The sequence below is a fragment of the Saccoglossus kowalevskii genome, chromosome 11 (assembly GCF_978046115.1).
Source record: "Saccoglossus kowalevskii chromosome 11, keSacKowa6.1, whole genome shotgun sequence".
Classification (NCBI taxonomy): domain Eukaryota; kingdom Metazoa; phylum Hemichordata; class Enteropneusta; family Harrimaniidae; genus Saccoglossus; species Saccoglossus kowalevskii.
The window spans coordinates 30,987,995-31,010,398 of NC_140651.1; the positions used below are offsets into that span (position 1 = coordinate 30,987,995).

The 22,404-nt window shown below is 34.2% G+C and overlaps 1 protein-coding gene across 1 annotated transcript in view; it reads right to left on the reverse strand.

Annotated features, from left to right (window-relative positions):
- Nucleotides 1-22,404, reverse strand: part of LOC100373327 (protein mono-ADP-ribosyltransferase PARP4-like) — a 209,758-nt gene that overhangs the window by 80,441 nt on the left and 106,913 nt on the right. The window contains exon 47 of the mRNA XM_085505344.1: nucleotides 220-531. Within this exon, the coding sequence (XP_085361470.1) occupies nucleotides 220-531 (312 nt within the window). The remainder of the gene's footprint in view (nucleotides 1-219; nucleotides 532-22,404) is intronic.

A 22,404-nucleotide genomic window follows, 5' to 3' on the forward strand; every position in this document is an offset into this window, starting at 1 on the left:
TATAATGAATATTGTTGTGTGTCCTGCAAAAACAAAATGTTTATTACAAATCATAATACAATGTGGTTAACAGTATGGAATATCAAGCAAAATATTAAAAAATACCTGTTTTTCATCCATATTGTATCTTTGACGAAACATGCAAACAGTGAGAAACATTGATATTTAATGTTTTGACTGTCATAGGAGAAACATATCACCAAAACAATTGAAAATCACCTTTTTCCCTGTGAGGACTAACCGTGTCCAGCCTCATCCCCTTCTTCTCCTCCTTTCTCAGTCCATCCATCTCATCAGGCCGCTCATCAAATATTTTCTTTTCACTCTCAATTGCTCCACCAATTTGTGGTTTGCCAGTTGCCTCAAACCCAACATAGCTGTCTTTCTGACCCATACCAACCATGACACCTTGATGGCGTGGTCTGCCAACAGCAGTGGGAAACTCAGATTTCATTAAACTATCACCAGCAAAGCCAGCCCGGGTGAACATTGATCCACTGTCCAGAACCAGAGGTTGTGCTTCCATGTCACCTAGAATACAATCACATATTGAATTTTATAACAAATCTAAAAATTAAAATTTGAAGACTGAACACATGATTGCTAAAAGCCTGTAGTCAAGAAATGGAATACACCTGTCCCCAAGTTTTGGGTTGTCTCTATCTGTGACCTGCCCATGTTGTCTCTATCTGTGACCTGCCCATGTTGTCTCTATCTGTGACCTGCCCATGTTGTCTCTATCTGTGACCTGCCCATGTTGTCTCTATCTGTGACCTGCCCATGTTGTCTCTATCTGTGACCTGCCCATGTTGTCTCTATCTGTGACCTGCCCATGTTGTCTCTATCTGTGACCTGCCCATGTTGTCTCTATCTGTGACCTGCCCATGTTGTCTCTATCTGTGACCTGCCCATGTTGTCTCTATCTGTGACCTGCCCATGTTGTCTCTATCTGTGACCTGCCCATGTTGTCTCTATCTGTGACCTGCCCATGTTGTTTCTATCTGTGACCTGCCCATGTTGTCTCTATCTGTGACCTGCCCATGTTGTCTCTATCTGTGACCTGCCCATGTTGTCTCTATCTGTGACCTGCCCATGTTGTTTATATACCGGGGTATGTACCTCAAAAATCTCAGGAATGTCAGAGTGTACAGAGTGTTTGTCTACGTCATGCTTAGTTGATGGTGAAGTAATCAGTAGATTACGTATGGGTGTAACAAGATGTCCAATGTGTCGAGTGGAACATACCACCACCTTGCACTGTCCTTGTATGGATTCAATGCAGACCTGTACCGAAACTTGCTTGGATTATACATAGATGCAGCAGGTTTCTCAACACAATATTTACAGCCATTAAAACAATTGTGGCTTAAGACCTCTACTGTAAACCATTTATAGCTAACATGTTATTTTAGCTTTTCATTCCTTGTGGTTATGCTTGCCTTTTGGCCTCATTTTATGTCAGAGACCTGCTCATCTCATGTCAGAGACCTGCTCATCTCATGTCAGAGACCTGCTCATCTCATGTCAGAGGCCTGCTCATCTCATGTCAGAGACCTGCTCATCTCATGTCAGAGACATGCTCATCTCATGTCAGGGACCTGCTCATCTCATGTCAGAGACCTGCTCATCTCATGTCAGAGACATGCTCATCTCATGTCAGGGACCTGCTGATCTCATGTCAGGGACCTGCTGATCTCATGTCAGAGACCTGCTCATCTCATGTCAGAGACCTGCTCATCTCATGTCAGAGACCTGCTCATCTCATGTCAGAGATCTGCTCATCTCATGTCAGGGACCTGCTGATCTCATGTCAGAGACCTGCTCATCTCATGTCAGAGACCTGCTCATCTCATGTCAGAGACCTGCTCATCTCATGTCAGGAACCTGCTCATCTCATGTCAGAGACCTGCTCATCTCATGTCAGAGACCTGCTCATCTCATGTCAGGGACCTGCTCATCTCATGTCAGGAACCTGCTCATCTCATGTCAGAGACCTGCTCATCTCATGTCAGAGACCTGCTCATCTCATGTCAGAGACCTGCTCATCTCATGTCAGGAACCTGCTCATCTCATGTCAGAGACCTGCTCATCTCATGTCAGAGACCTGCTCATCTCATGTCAGAGATCTGCTCATCTCATGTCAGAGACCTGCTCATCTCATGTCAGAGACCTGCTCATCTCATGTCAGGAACCTGCTCATCTCATGTCAGAGACCTGCTCATCTCATGTCAGAGACCTGCTCATCTCATGTCAGGGACCTGCTCATCTCATGTCAGGAACCTGCTCATCTCATGTCAGAGACCTGCTCATCTCATGTCAGAGACATGCTAATCTCATGTCAGAGGCACTCTAGTCTCATATAAGAGAACTGCTTGCTTATATCTGAGGAATGATGAGAGGCTTGCAAGCTTGAAGTGAAAAATGCATCTTATCGTACATTATTTCAGAATATTTTTCAGATGGCTGTAGCTGGGCAACGACATTGAAATCACTTGCAACACTGCTGTATGCTGTGAAAATACAAAGTTTGTTGGAAAAATATATTTATACTACAAATTGAGAACTAATACTGATTGTTGTATGTTTATCATATTAATGAACATCTATCTCTGAGAATAAAAATTTAATAAATGATTGGGTAACATTTGTCTACTAACATTTTATACCATTTATTAGTAGCACATGTTCAAACCTACTCATAATTTTTGAGAAAATTGGCCATAAATTGCATGACAATGTTCATAGCACCATGAAATAACATTATTTTGTGTGTTACAGTGACATATTTTGAGAATATTTTTCCTAATATTTTTCAAAAATCACTATTTTTAGAACAATTCCGTAGAATACAAAGTTAAAGAAAAATTGCAATTTTTTAACACTTTTAAAAACCCAGATTTTTGAAATAATTCAGATTCACAAAAAGTTTCTCATCATTTACAATACATGCTTATTTCAGCCACCAGCCTACATATTTGAGATATAGCATAATATCTTTCTGTATATAGCCTACATGCCACCAGCCAACAATTTGAGATATGGCATAATATCTATACTGTATAAATACTATATCAACAGCCTACAATTTAAGATATGGCATAATATCTATACTGTATATAGACTATGTCACCAGCCTACAGTTTGAGATATGGCATAATATCTATACTGTATATAGCCTACATGTCACCAGCCTACAATTTGAGATATGACATAATATCTATACTGTATATAGCCTACATGTCAACAGCCTACAATTTGAGATGTGGCATAATATCTATACTGTATATAGCCTACATGTCACCAGCCTACAATTTGAGATATGACATAATATCTATACTGTATATAGCCTATGTCAACAGCCTACAATTTGAGATGTGGCATAATATCTATACTGTATATAACCTACATGTCACCAGCCTACAATTTGAGATATGACATAATATCTATACTGTATATAGCCTACATGTCAACAGCCAACAATTTGAGATGTGGCATAATATCTATACTGTATATAGCCTATATGTCACCAGCCTACAATTTGAGATATGACATAATATCTATACTGTATATAGCCTATATGTCACCAGCCTACAATGTGATATATGGCATAATATCTATACTGTATATAGCCTATGTCATCTGCCTACAATTTGAGATATGGCATAATATCTCTACTGTATATAGCCTATGTCGCCTGCCTACAATTTGATATATGGCATTATATCTATACTGTATATAGCTTATGTCACCTGCCTACAATTTGAGATATGGCATAATATCTCTACTGTATATAGCCTATGTCGCCTGCCTACAATTTAATATATGGCATTATATCTATACTGTATATAGCCTACATGTCAACAGCCTACAATTTGAGATATAGCATAATATCTATACTGTATATAGCCTACATGTCACTAGCCTACAGTTTGAGATATGGCATTATATCTATACTGTATATAGCCTATGTCACCTGCCTACAATTTGAGATATGGCATAATATCTCTACTGTATATAGCCTATGTCGCCTGCCTACAATTTAATATATGGCATTATATCTATACTGTATATAGCCTACATGTCAACAGCCTACAATTTGAGATATAGCATAATATCTATACTGTATATAGCCTACATGTCAACAGCCTACAATTTGAGATATAGCATAATATCTATACTGTATATAGCCTACATGTCACTAGCCTACAATTTGATATATGGCATAATATCTATACTGTATGTAGCCTACATGTCACTAGCCTACAATTTGATTTATGGCGTAATATCTATACTGTATATAGCCTATGTCACCTGCCTACAATTTGAGATATGGCATAATATCTCTACTGTATATAGCCTATGTCGCCTGCCTACAATTTGATATATGGCATAATATCTATACATGTATATATAGCCTACATGTCACTAGCCTACAATTTGATATATGGCATTATATCTATACTGTATATACATTTGTAGCCTACATGTCACTAGCCTACAGTTTGAGATATGGCATAATATCTATACTGTATATAGCCAAGGTCAACAGCCTACAATTTGAGATATGGCATAATATCTATACTGTATGTAGCCTACATGTCACTAGCCTACAGTTTGAGATATGGCATAATATCTATACTGTATATAGCCTAGGTCAACAGCCTACAATTTGATATATGGCATAATATCTATACTGTATGTAGTCTACATGTCACTAGCCTACAATTTGAGATATAACATAATATCTATACTGTATATAGCCTAGGTCAACAACCTACAATTTGATATATGGCATAATATCTATACTGTATATAGCCTACATGTCACCAGCCTACAATTTGAGATATGGCATAATATCTATACTGTATATAGACTATGTCAACAGCCTACAATTTGAGATATAGCATAATATCTTTCTGTATATAGCCTACATGCCACCAGCCAACAATTTGAGATATGGCATAATATCTATACTGTATATAGACTATGTCAACAGCCTACAATTTGAGATATGGCATAATATCTATACTGTATATAGCCTATGTCACCTGCCTACAATTTGAGATATGGCATAATATCTCTACTGTATATAGCCTATGTCGCCTGCCTACAATTTGATATATGGCATAATATCTATACATGTATATATAGCCTACATGTCACTAGCCTACAATTTGATATATGGCATTATATCTACACTGTATATACATTTGTAGCGTACATGTCACGAGCCTACAGTTTGAGATATGGCATAATATCTATACTGTATATAGCCTAGGTCAACAGCCTACAATTTGATATATGGCATAATATCTATACTGTATGTAGTCTACATGTCACTAGCCTACAGTTTGAGATATGACATAATATCTATACTGTATATAGCCTAGGTCAACAGCCTACAATTTGATATATGGCATAATATCTATACTGTATATAGCCTACATGTCACCAGCCTACAATTTGAGATATGGCATAATATCTATACTGTATATAGACTATGTCAACAGCCTACAATTTGAGATATAGCATAATATTTTTCTGTATATAGCCTACATGCCACCAGCCAACAATTTGAGATATGAAATAATATCTATACTGTATATAGACTATGTCAACAGCCTACAATTTGAGATATGGCATAATATCTATACTGTATATAGCCTACATGTCAACAGCCAACAATTTGAGATGTGGCATAATATCTATACTGTATATAACCTACATGTCACCAACCTAAAATTTGAGATATGGAATAATATCTATTCTGTATATATACTATGTCACCAGCCTACAATTTGAGATATGGCATAATATCTATACTGTATATAGCCTACATGCCACCAGCCTACAGTTTGAGATATGGAATAATATCTATTCTGTATATAGCCTACAATTTGAGATATGGCATAATATCTATACTGTATATATCCTATATCACCAGCCTACAATTTGAGATATGGCATAATATCTATACTGTATATAGCCTAGGTCAACAGCCTACAATTTGATATATGGCATAATATCTATACTGTATATAGCCTATGTCAACAGCCTACAGTTTGATATATGACATAATATCTATACTGTATATAGACTATGTCAACAGCCTACAATTTGAGATATGGCATAATATCTATACTGTATATAGCCTATGTCAAAAGCCTACAATTTGAGATATGGCATAGTATCTATACTGTATATAGCCTATGTCAAAATCCTACAACTTGAGATATGACATAATATCTATACTGTATATAGCCTAGGTCAACAGCCTACAATTTGATATATGGCATAATATCTATACTGTATATAGCCTACATGTCACCAGTCTACAATTTGAGATATGGCATAATATCTATACTGTATATAGCCTACATGTCACCAGCCTACAATTTGAGATATGGCATAATATCTCTACTGTATATAGCCTATGTCGCCTGCCTACAATTTGATATATGGCATTATATCTATACTGTATATAGCCTATGTCACCTGCCTACAATTTGAGATATGGCATAATATCTCTACTGTATATAGCCTATGTCGCCTGCCTACAATTTAATATATGGCATTATATCTATACTGTATATAGCCTACATGTCAACAGCCTACAATTTGAGATATAGCATAATATCTATACTGTATATAGCCTACATGTCACTAGCCTACAGTTTGAGATATGGCATTATATCTATACTGTATATAGCCTATGTCACCTGCCTACAATTTGAGATATGGCATAATATCTCTACTGTATATAGCCTATGTCGCCTGCCTACAATTTAATATATGGCATTATATCTATACTGTATATAGCCTACATGTCAACAGCCTACAATTTGAGATATAGCATAATATCTATACTGTATATAGCCTACATGTCAACAGCCTACAATTTGAGATATAGCATAATATCTATACTGTATATAGCCTACATGTCACTAGCCTACAATTTGATATATGGCATAATATCTATACTGTATGTAGCCTACATGTCACTAGCCTACAATTTGATTTATGGCGTAATATCTATACTGTATATAGCCTATGTCACCTGCCTACAATTTGAGATATGGCATAATATCTCTACTGTATATAGCCTATGTCGCCTGCCTACAATTTGATATATGGCATAATATCTATACATGTATATATAGCCTACATGTCACTAGCCTACAATTTGATATATGGCATTATATCTATACTGTATATACATTTGTAGCCTACATGTCACTAGCCTACAGTTTGAGATATGGCATAATATCTATACTGTATATAGCCAAGGTCAACAGCCTACAATTTGAGATATGGCATAATATCTATACTGTATGTAGCCTACATGTCACTAGCCTACAGTTTGAGATATGGCATAATATCTATACTGTATATAGCCTAGGTCAACAGCCTACAATTTGATATATGGCATAATATCTATACTGTATGTAGTCTACATGTCACTAGCCTACAATTTGAGATATAACATAATATCTATACTGTATATAGCCTAGGTCAACAACCTACAATTTGATATATGGCATAATATCTATACTGTATATAGCCTACATGTCACCAGCCTACAATTTGAGATATGGCATAATATCTATACTGTATATAGACTATGTCGACAGCCTACAATTTGAGATATAGCATAATATCTTTCTGTATATAGCCTACATGCCACCAGCCAACAATTTGAGATATGGCATAATATCTATACTGTATATAGACTATGTCAACAGCCTACAATTTGAGATATGGCATAATATCTATACTGTATATAGCCTATGTCACCTGCCTACAATTTGAGATATGGCATAATATCTCTACTGTATATAGCCTATGTCGCCTGCCTACAATTTGATATATGGCATAATATCTATACATGTATATATAGCCTACATGTCACTAGCCTACAATTTGATATATGGCATTATATCTACACTGTATATACATTTGTAGCGTACATGTCACTAGCCTACAGTTTGAGATATGGCATAATATCTATACTGTATATAGCCTAGGTCAACAGCCTACAATTTGATATATGGCATAATATCTATACTGTATGTAGTCTACATGTCACTAGCCTACAGTTTGAGATATGACATAATATCTATACTGTATATAGCCTAGGTCAACAGCCTACAATTTGATATATGGCATAATATCTATACATGTATATATAGCCTACATGTCACTAGCCTACAATTTGATATATGGCATTATATCTACACTGTATATACATTTGTAGCGTACATGTCACTAGCCTACAGTTTGAGATATGGCATAATATCTATACTGTATATAGCCTAGGTCAACAGCCTACAATTTGATATATGGCATAATATCTATACTGTATGTAGTCTACATGTCACTAGCCTACAGTTTGAGATATGACATAATATCTATACTGTATATAGCCTAGGTCAACAGCCTACAATTTGATATATGGCATAATATCTATACTGTATATAGCCTACATGTCACCAGCCTACAATTTGAGATATGGCATAATATCTATACTGTATATAGACTATGTCAACAGCCTACAATTTGAGATATAGCATAATATCTTTCTGTATATAGCCTACATGCCACCAGCCAACAATTTGAGATATGAAATAATATCTATACTGTATATAGACTATGTCAACAGCCTACAATTTGAGATATGGCATAATATCTATACTGTATATAGCCTACATGTCAACAGCCAACAATTTGAGATGTGGCATAATATCTATACTGTATATAACCTACATGTCACCAACCTAAAATTTGAGATATGGAATAATATCTATTCTGTATATAAACTATGTCACCAGCCTACAATTTGAGATATGGCATAATATCTATACTGTATATAGCCTACATGCCACCAGCCTACAGTTTGAGATATGGAATAATATCTATTCTGTATATAGCCTACAATTTGAGATATGGCATAATATCTATACTGTATATATCCTATATCACCAGCCTACAATTTGAGATATGGCATAATATCTATACTGTATATAGCCTAGGTCAACAGCCTACAATTTGATATATGGCATAATATCTATACTGTATATAGCCTATGTCAACAGCCTACAGTTTGATATATGACATAATATCTATACTGTATATAGCCTATGTCAACAGCCTACAATTTGAGATGTGGCATAATATCTATACTGTATATAACCTACATGTCACCAGCCTACAATTTGAGATATGACATAATATCTATACTGTATATAGCCTACATGTCAACAGCCAACAATTTGAGATATGGCATAATATCTCTACTGTATATAGCCTATGTCGCCTGCCTACAATTTGATATATGGCATTATATCTATACTGTATATAGCCTATGTCACCTGCCTACAATTTGAGATATGGCATAATATCTCTACTGTATATAGCCTATGTCGCCTGCCTACAATTTAATATATGGCATTATATCTATACTGTATATAGCCTACATGTCAACAGCCTACAATTTGAGATATAGCATAATATCTATACTGTATATAGCCTACATGTCACTAGCCTACAGTTTGAGATATGGCATTATATCTATACTGTATATAGCCTATGTCACCTGCCTACAATTTGAGATATGGCATAATATCTCTACTGTATATAGCCTATGTCGCCTGCCTACAATTTAATATATGGCATTATATCTATACTGTATATAGCCTACATGTCAACAGCCTACAATTTGAGATATAGCATAATATCTATACTGTATATAGCCTACATGTCAACAGCCTACAATTTGAGATATAGCATAATATCTATACTGTATATAGCCTACATGTCACTAGCCTACAATTTGATATATGGCATAATATCTATACTGTATGTAGCCTACATGTCACTAGCCTACAATTTGATTTATGGCGTAATATCTATACTGTATATAGCCTATGTCACCTGCCTACAATTTGAGATATGGCATAATATCTCTACTGTATATAGCCTATGTCGCCTGCCTACAATTTGATATATGGCATAATATCTATACATGTATATATAGCCTACATGTCACTAGCCTACAATTTGATATATGGCATTATATCTATACTGTATATACATTTGTAGCCTACATGTCACTAGCCTACAGTTTGAGATATGGCATAATATCTATACTGTATATAGCCAAGGTCAACAGCCTACAATTTGAGATATGGCATAATATCTATACTGTATGTAGCCTACATGTCACTAGCCTACAGTTTGAGATATGGCATAATATCTATACTGTATATAGCCTAGGTCAACAGCCTACAATTTGATATATGGCATAATATCTATACTGTATGTAGTCTACATGTCACTAGCCTACAATTTGAGATATAACATAATATCTATACTGTATATAGCCTAGGTCAACAACCTACAATTTGATATATGGCATAATATCTATACTGTATATAGCCTACATGTCACCAGCCTACAATTTGAGATATGGCATAATATCTATACTGTATATAGACTATGTCGACAGCCTACAATTTGAGATATAGCATAATATCTTTCTGTATATAGCCTACATGCCACCAGCCAACAATTTGAGATATGGCATAATATCTATACTGTATATAGACTATGTCAACAGCCTACAATTTGAGATATGGCATAATATCTATACTGTATATAGCCTATGTCACCTGCCTACAATTTGAGATATGGCATAATATCTCTACTGTATATAGCCTATGTCGCCTGCCTACAATTTGATATATGGCATAATATCTATACATGTATATATAGCCTACATGTCACTAGCCTACAATTTGATATATGGCATTATATCTACACTGTATATACATTTGTAGCGTACATGTCACTAGCCTACAGTTTGAGATATGGCATAATATCTATACTGTATATAGCCTAGGTCAACAGCCTACAATTTGATATATGGCATAATATCTATACTGTATGTAGTCTACATGTCACTAGCCTACAGTTTGAGATATGACATAATATCTATACTGTATATAGCCTAGGTCAACAGCCTACAATTTGATATATGGCATAATATCTATACATGTATATATAGCCTACATGTCACTAGCCTACAATTTGATATATGGCATTATATCTACACTGTATATACATTTGTAGCGTACATGTCACTAGCCTACAGTTTGAGATATGGCATAATATCTATACTGTATATAGCCTAGGTCAACAGCCTACAATTTGATATATGGCATAATATCTATACTGTATGTAGTCTACATGTCACTAGCCTACAGTTTGAGATATGACATAATATCTATACTGTATATAGCCTAGGTCAACAGCCTACAATTTGATATATGGCATAATATCTATACTGTATATAGCCTACATGTCACCAGCCTACAATTTGAGATATGGCATAATATCTATACTGTATATAGACTATGTCAACAGCCTACAATTTGAGATATAGCATAATATCTTTCTGTATATAGCCTACATGCCACCAGCCAACAATTTGAGATATGAAATAATATCTATACTGTATATAGACTATGTCAACAGCCTACAATTTGAGATATGGCATAATATCTATACTGTATATAGCCTACATGTCAACAGCCAACAATTTGAGATGTGGCATAATATCTATACTGTATATAACCTACATGTCACCAACCTAAAATTTGAGATATGGAATAATATCTATTCTGTATATAAACTATGTCACCAGCCTACAATTTGAGATATGGCATAATATCTATACTGTATATAGCCTACATGCCACCAGCCTACAGTTTGAGATATGGAATAATATCTATTCTGTATATAGCCTACAATTTGAGATATGGCATAATATCTATACTGTATATATCCTATATCACCAGCCTACAATTTGAGATATGGCATAATATCTATACTGTATATAGCCTAGGTCAACAGCCTACAATTTGATATATGGCATAATATCTATACTGTATATAGCCTATGTCAACAGCCTACAGTTTGATATATGACATAATATCTATACTGTATATAGCCTATGTCAACAGCCTACAATTTGAGATGTGGCATAATATCTATACTGTATATAACCTACATGTCACCAGCCTACAATTTGAGATATGACATAATATCTATACTGTATATAGCCTACATGTCAACAGCCAACAATTTGAGATGTGGCATAATATCTATACTGTATATAGCCTATATGTCACCAGCCTACAATTTGAGATATGACATAATATCTATACTGTATATAGCCTATATGTCACCAGCCTACAATGTGATATATGGCATAATATCTATACTGTATATAGCCTATGTCATCTGCCTACAATTTGAGATATGGCATAATATCTCTACTGTATATAGCCTATGTCGCCTGCCTACAATTTGATATATGGCATTATATCTATACTGTATATAGCTTATGTCACCTGCCTACAATTTGAGATATGGCATAATATCTCTACTGTATATAGCCTATGTCGCCTGCCTACAATTTAATATATGGCATTATATCTATACTGTATATAGCCTACATGTCAACAGCCTACAATTTGAGATATAGCATAATATCTATACTGTATATAGCCTACATGTCACTAGCCTACAGTTTGAGATATGGCATTATATCTATACTGTATATAGCCTATGTCACCTGCCTACAATTTGAGATATGGCATAATATCTCTACTGTATATAGCCTATGTCGCCTGCCTACAATTTAATATATGGCATTATATCTATACTGTATATAGCCTACATGTCAACAGCCTACAATTTGAGATATAGCATAATATCTATACTGTATATAGCCTACATGTCAACAGCCTACAATTTGAGATATAGCATAATATCTATACTGTATATAGCCTACATGTCACTAGCCTACAATTTGATATATGGCATAATATCTATACTGTATGTAGCCTACATGTCACTAGCCTACAATTTGATTTATGGCGTAATATCTATACTGTATATAGCCTATGTCACCTGCCTACAATTTGAGATATGGCATAATATCTCTACTGTATATAGCCTATGTCGCCTGCCTACAATTTGATATATGGCATAATATCTATACATGTATATATAGCCTACATGTCACTAGCCTACAATTTGATATATGGCATTATATCTATACTGTATATACATTTGTAGCCTACATGTCACTAGCCTACAGTTTGAGATATGGCATAATATCTATACTGTATATAGCCAAGGTCAACAGCCTACAATTTGAGATATGGCATAATATCTATACTGTATGTAGCCTACATGTCACTAGCCTACAGTTTGAGATATGGCATAATATCTATACTGTATATAGCCTAGGTCAACAGCCTACAATTTGATATATGGCATAATATCTATACTGTATGTAGTCTACATGTCACTAGCCTACAATTTGAGATATAACATAATATCTATACTGTATATAGCCTAGGTCAACAACCTACAATTTGATATATGGCATAATATCTATACTGTATATAGCCTACATGTCACCAGCCTACAATTTGAGATATGGCATAATATCTATACTGTATATAGACTATGTCAACAGCCTACAATTTGAGATATAGCATAATATCTTTCTGTATATAGCCTACATGCCACCAGCCAACAATTTGAGATATGGCATAATATCTATACTGTATATAGACTATGTCAACAGCCTACAATTTGAGATATGGCATAATATCTATACTGTATATAGCCTATGTCACCTGCCTACAATTTGAGATATGGCATAATATCTCTACTGTATATAGCCTATGTCGCCTGCCTACAATTTGATATATGGCATAATATCTATACATGTATATATAGCCTACATGTCACTAGCCTACAATTTGATATATGGCATTATATCTACACTGTATATACATTTGTAGCGTACATGTCACGAGCCTACAGTTTGAGATATGGCATAATATCTATACTGTATATAGCCTAGGTCAACAGCCTACAATTTGATATATGGCATAATATCTATACTGTATGTAGTCTACATGTCACTAGCCTACAGTTTGAGATATGACATAATATCTATACTGTATATAGCCTAGGTCAACAGCCTACAATTTGATATATGGCATAATATCTATACTGTATATAGCCTACATGTCACCAGCCTACAATTTGAGATATGGCATAATATCTATACTGTATATAGACTATGTCAACAGCCTACAATTTGAGATATAGCATAATATTTTTCTGTATATAGCCTACATGCCACCAGCCAACAATTTGAGATATGAAATAATATCTATACTGTATATAGACTATGTCAACAGCCTACAATTTGAGATATGGCATAATATCTATACTGTATATAGCCTACATGTCAACAGCCAACAATTTGAGATGTGGCATAATATCTATACTGTATATAACCTACATGTCACCAACCTAAAATTTGAGATATGGAATAATATCTATTCTGTATATAAACTATGTCACCAGCCTACAATTTGAGATATGGCATAATATCTATACTGTATATAGCCTACATGCCACCAGCCTACAGTTTGAGATATGGAATAATATCTATTCTGTATATAGCCTACAATTTGAGATATGGCATAATATCTATACTGTATATATCCTATATCACCAGCCTACAATTTGAGATATGGCATAATATCTATACTGTATATAGCCTAGGTCAACAGCCTACAATTTGATATATGGCATAATATCTATACTGTATATAGCCTACATGTCAACAGCCAACAATTTGAGATGTGGCATAATATCTATACTGTATATAGCCTATATGTCACCAGCCTACAATTTGAGATATGACATAATATCTATACTGTATATAGCCTATATGTCACCAGCCTACAATGTGATATATGGCATAATATCTATACTGTATATAGCCTATGTCATCTGCCTACAATTTGAGATATGGCATAATATCTCTACTGTATATAGCCTATGTCGCCTGCCTACAATTTGATATATGGCATTATATCTATACTGTATATAGCTTATGTCACCTGCCTACAATTTGAGATATGGCATAATATCTCTACTGTATATAGCCTATGTCGCCTGCCTACAATTTAATATATGGCATTATATCTATACTGTATATAGCCTACATGTCAACAGCCTACAATTTGAGATATAGCATAATATCTATACTGTATATAGCCTACATGTCACTAGCCTACAGTTTGAGATATGGCATTATATCTATACTGTATATAGCCTATGTCACCTGCCTACAATTTGAGATATGGCATAATATCTCTACTGTATATAGCCTATGTCGCCTGCCTACAATTTAATATATGGCATTATATCTATACTGTATATAGCCTACATGTCAACAGCCTACAATTTGAGATATAGCATAATATCTATACTGTATATAGCCTACATGTCAACAGCCTACAATTTGAGATATAGCATAATATCTATACTGTATATAGCCTACATGTCACTAGCCTACAATTTGATATATGGCATAATATCTATACTGTATGTAGCCTACATGTCACTAGCCTACAATTTGATTTATGGCGTAATATCTATACTGTATATAGCCTATGTCACCTGCCTACAATTTGAGATATGGCATAATATCTCTACTGTATATAGCCTATGTCGCCTGCCTACAATTTGATATATGGCATAATATCTATACATGTATATATAGCCTACATGTCACTAGCCTACAATTTGATATATGGCATTATATCTATACTGTATATACATTTGTAGCCTACATGTCACTAGCCTACAGTTTGAGATATGGCATAATATCTATACTGTATATAGCCAAGGTCAACAGCCTACAATTTGAGATATGGCATAATATCTATACTGTATGTAGCCTACATGTCACTAGCCTACAGTTTGAGATATGGCATAATATCTATACTGTATATAGCCTAGGTCAACAGCCTACAATTTGATATATGGCATAATATCTATACTGTATGTAGTCTACATGTCACTAGCCTACAATTTGAGATATAACATAATATCTATACTGTATATAGCCTAGGTCAACAACCTACAATTTGATATATGGCATAATATCTATACTGTATATAGCCTACATGTCACCAGCCTACAATTTGAGATATGGCATAATATCTATACTGTATATAGACTATGTCAACAGCCTACAATTTGAGATATAGCATAATATCTTTCTGTATATAGCCTACATGCCACCAGCCAACAATTTGAGATATGGCATAATATCTATACTGTATATAGACTATGTCAACAGCCTACAATTTGAGATATGGCATAATATCTATACTGTATATAGCCTATGTCACCTGCCTACAATTTGAGATATGGCATAATATCTCTACTGTATATAGCCTATGTCGCCTGCCTACAATTTGATATATGGCATAATATCTATACATGTATATATAGCCTACATGTCACTAGCCTACAATTTGATATATGGCATTATATCTACACTGTATATACATTTGTAGCGTACATGTCACGAGCCTACAGTTTGAGATATGGCATAATATCTATACTGTATATAGCCTAGGTCAACAGCCTACAATTTGATATATGGCATAATATCTATACTGTATGTAGTCTACATGTCACTAGCCTACAGTTTGAGATATGACATAATATCTATACTGTATATAGCCTAGGTCAACAGCCTACAATTTGATATATGGCATAATATCTATACTGTATATAGCCTACATGTCACCAGCCTACAATTTGAGATATGGCATAATATCTATACTGTATATAGACTATGTCAACAGCCTACAATTTGAGATATAGCATAATATTTTTCTGTATATAGCCTACATGCCACCAGCCAACAATTTGAGATATGAAATAATATCTATACTGTATATAGACTATGTCAACAGCCTACAATTTGAGATATGGCATAATATCTATACTGTATATAGCCTACATGTCAACAGCCAACAATTTGAGATGTGGCATAATATCTATACTGTATATAACCTACATGTCACCAACCTAAAATTTGATATATGGCATAATATCTATACTGTATATAGCCTACATGTCACCAGCCTACAATTTGAGATATGGCATAATATCTATACTGTATATAGACTATGTCAACAGCCTACAATTTGAGATATAGCATAATATTTTTCTGTATATAGCCTACATGCCACCAGCCAACAATTTGAGATATGAAATAATATCTATACTGTATATAGACTATGTCAACAGCCTACAATTTGAGATATGGCATAATATCTATACTGTATATAGCCTACATGTCAACAGCCAACAATTTGAGATGTGGCATAATATCTATACTGTATATAACCTACATGTCACCAACCTAAAATTTGAGATATGGAATAATATCTATTCTGTATATAAACTATGTCACCAGCCTACAATTTGAGATATGGCATAATATCTATACTGTATATAGCCTACATGCCACCAGCCTACAGTTTGAGATATGGAATAATATCTATTCTGTATATAGCCTACAATTTGAGATATGGCATAATATCTATACTGTATATATCCTATATCACCAGCCTACAATTTGAGATATGGCATAATATCTATACTGTATATAGCCTAGGTCAACAGCCTACAATTTGATATATGGCATAATATCTATACTGTATATAGCCTACATGTCAACAGCCAACAATTTGAGATGTGGCATAATATCTATACTGTATATAGCCTATATGTCACCAGCCTACAATTTGAGATATGACATAATATCTATACTGTATATAGCCTATATGTCACCAGCCTACAATGTGATATATGGCATAATATCTATACTGTATATAGCCTATGTCATCTGCCTACAATTTGAGATATGGCATAATATCTCTACTGTATATAGCCTATGTCGCCTGCCTACAATTTGATATATGGCATTATATCTATACTGTATATAGCTTATGTCACCTGCCTACAATTTGAGATATGGCATAATATCTCTACTGTATATAGCCTATGTCGCCTGCCTACAATTTAATATATGGCATTATATCTATACTGTATATAGCCTACATGTCAACAGCCTACAATTTGAGATATAGCATAATATCTATACTGTATATAGCCTACATGTCACTAGCCTACAGTTTGAGATATGGCATTATATCTATACTGTATATAGCCTATGTCACCTGCCTACAATTTGAGATATGGCATAATATCTCTACTGTATATAGCCTATGTCGCCTGCCTACAATTTAATATATGGCATTATATCTATACTGTATATAGCCTACATGTCAACAGCCTACAATTTGAGATATAGCATAATATCTATACTGTATATAGCCTACATGTCAACAGCCTACAATTTGAGATATAGCATAATATCTATACTGTATATAGCCTACATGTCACTAGCCTACAATTTGATATATGGCATAATATCTATACTGTATGTAGCCTACATGTCACTAGCCTACAATTTGATTTATGGCGTAATATCTATACTGTATATAGCCTATGTCACCTGCCTACAATTTGAGATATGGCATAATATCTCTACTGTATATAGCCTATGTCGCCTGCCTACAATTTGATATATGGCATAATATCTATACATGTATATATAGCCTACATGTCACTAGCCTACAATTTGATATATGGCATTATATCTATACTGTATATACATTTGTAGCCTACATGTCACTAGCCTACAGTTTGAGATATGGCATAATATCTATACTGTATATAGCCAAGGTCAACAGCCTACAATTTGAGATATGGCATAATATCTATACTGTATGTAGCCTACATGTCACTAGCCTACAGTTTGAGATATGGCATAATATCTATACTGTATATAGCCTAGGTCAACAGCCTACAATTTGATATATGGCATAATATCTATACTGTATGTAGTCTACATGTCACTAGCCTACAATTTGAGATATAACATAATATCTATACTGTATATAGCCTAGGTCAACAACCTACAATTTGATATATGGCATAATATCTATACTGTATATAGCCTACATGTCACCAGCCTACAATTTGAGATATGGCATAATATCTATACTGTATATAGACTATGTCAACAGCCTACAATTTGAGATATAGCATAATATCTTTCTGTATATAGCCTACATGCCACCAGCCAACAATTTGAGATATGGCATAATATCTATACTGTATATAGACTATGTCAACAGCCTACAATTTGAGATATGGCATAATATCTATACTGTATATAGCCTATGTCACCTGCCTACAATTTGAGATATGGCATAATATCTCTACTGTATATAGCCTATGTCGCCTGCCTACAATTTGATATATGGCATAATATCTATACATGTATATATAGCCTACATGTCACTAGCCTACAATTTGATATATGGCATTATATCTACACTGTATATACATTTGTAGCGTACATGTCACGAGCCTACAGTTTGAGATATGGCATAATATCTATACTGTATATAGCCTAGGTCAACAGCCTACAATTTGATATATGGCATAATATCTATACTGTATGTAGTCTACATGTCACTAGCCTACAGTTTGAGATATGACATAATATCTATACTGTATATAGCCTAGGTCAACAGCCTACAATTTGATATATGGCATAATATCTATACTGTATATAGCCTACATGTCACCAGCCTACAATTTGAGATATGGCATAATATCTATACTGTATATAGACTATGTCAACAGCCTACAATTTGAGATATAGCATAATATTTTTCTGTATATAGCCTACATGCCACCAGCCAACAATTTGAGATATGAAATAATATCTATACTGTATATAGACTATGTCAACAGCCTACAATTTGAGATATGGCATAATATCTATACTGTATATAGCCTACATGTCAACAGCCAACAATTTGAGATGTGGCATAATATCTATACTGTATATAACCTACATGTCACCAACCTAAAATTTGAGATATGGAATAATATCTATTCTGTATATAAACTATGTCACCAGCCTACAATTTGAGATATGGCATAATATCTATACTGTATATAGCCTACATGCCACCAGCCTACAGTTTGAGATATGGAATAATATCTATTCTGTATATAGCCTACAATTTGAGATATGGCATAATATCTATACTGTATATATCCTATATCACCAGCCTACAATTTGAGATATGGCATAATATCTATACTGTATATAGCCTAGGTCAACAGCCTACAATTTGATATATGGCATAATATCTATACTGTATATAGCCTATGTCAACAGCCTACAGTTTGATATATGACATAATATCTATACTGTATATAGACTATGTCAACAGCCTACAATTTGAGATATGGCATAATATCTATACTGTATATAGCCTATGTCAAAAGCCTACAATTTGAGATATGGCATAGTATCTATACTGTATATAGCCTATGTCAAAATCCTACAACTTGAGATATGACATAATATCTATACTGTATATAGCCTAGGTCAACAGCCTACAATTTGATATATGGCATAATATCTATACTGTATATAGCCTACATGTCACCAGTCTACAATTTGAGATATGGCATAATATCTATACTGTATATAGCCTACATGTCACCAGCCTACAATTTGAGATATGGCATAATATCTCTACTGTATATAGCCTATGTCGCCTGCCTACAATTTGATATATGGCATTATATCTATACTGTATATAGCCTATGTCACCTGCCTACAATTTGAGATATGGCATAATATCTCTACTGTATATAGCCTATGTCGCCTGCCTACAATTTAATATATGGCATTATATCTATACTGTATATAGCCTACATGTCAACAGCCTACAATTTGAGATATAGCATAATATCTATACTGTATATAGCCTACATGTCACTAGCCTACAGTTTGAGATATGGCATTATATCTATACTGTATATAGCCTATGTCACCTGCCTACAATTTGAGATATGGCATAATATCTCTACTGTATATAGCCTATGTCGCCTGCCTACAATTTAATATATGGCATTATATCTATACTGTATATAGCCTACATGTCAACAGCCTACAATTTGAGATATAGCATAATATCTATACTGTATATAGCCTACATGTCAACAGCCTACAATTTGAGATATAGCATAATATCTATACTGTATATAGCCTACATGTCACTAGCCTACAATTTGATATATGGCATAATATCTATACTGTATGTAGCCTACATGTCACTAGCCTACAATTTGATTTATGGCGTAATATCTATACTGTATATAGCCTATGTCACCTGCCTACAATTTGAGATATGGCATAATATCTCTACTGTATATAGCCTATGTCGCCTGCCTACAATTTGATATATGGCATAATATCTATACATGTATATATAGCCTACATGTCACTAGCCTACAATTTGATATATGGCATTATATCTATACTGTATATACATTTGTAGCCTACATGTCACTAGCCTACAGTTTGAGATATGGCATAATATCTATACTGTATATAGCCAAGGTCAACAGCCTACAATTTGAGATATGGCATAATATCTATACTGTATGTAGCCTACATGTCACTAGCCTACAGTTTGAGATATGGCATAATATCTATACTGTATATAGCCTAGGTCAACAGCCTACAATTTGATATATGGCATAATATCTATACTGTATGTAGTCTACATGTCACTAGCCTACAATTTGAGATATAACATAATATCTATACTGTATATAGCCTAGGTCAACAACCTACAATTTGATATATGGCATAATATCTATACTGTATATAGCCTACATGTCACCAGCCTACAATTTGAGATATGGCATAATATCTATACTGTATATAGACTATGTCGACAGCCTACAATTTGAGATATAGCATAATATCTTTCTGTATATAGCCTACATGCCACCAGCCAACAATTTGAGATATGGCATAATATCTATACTGTATATAGACTATGTCAACAGCCTACAATTTGAGATATGGCATAATATCTATACTGTATATAGCCTATGTCACCTGCCTACAATTTGAGATATGGCATAATATCTCTACTGTATATAGCCTATGTCGCCTGCCTACAATTTGATATATGGCATAATATCTATACATGTATATATAGCCTACATGTCACTAGCCTACAATTTGATATATGGCATTATATCTACACTGTATATACATTTGTAGCGTACATGTCACTAGCCTACAGTTTGAGATATGGCATAATATCTATACTGTATATAGCCTAGGTCAACAGCCTACAATTTGATATATGGCATAATATCTATACTGTATGTAGTCTACATGTCACTAGCCTACAGTTTGAGATATGACATAATATCTATACTGTATATAGCCTAGGTCAACAGCCTACAATTTGATATATGGCATAATATCTATACATGTATATATAGCCTACATGTCACTAGCCTACAATTTGATATATGGCATTATATCTACACTGT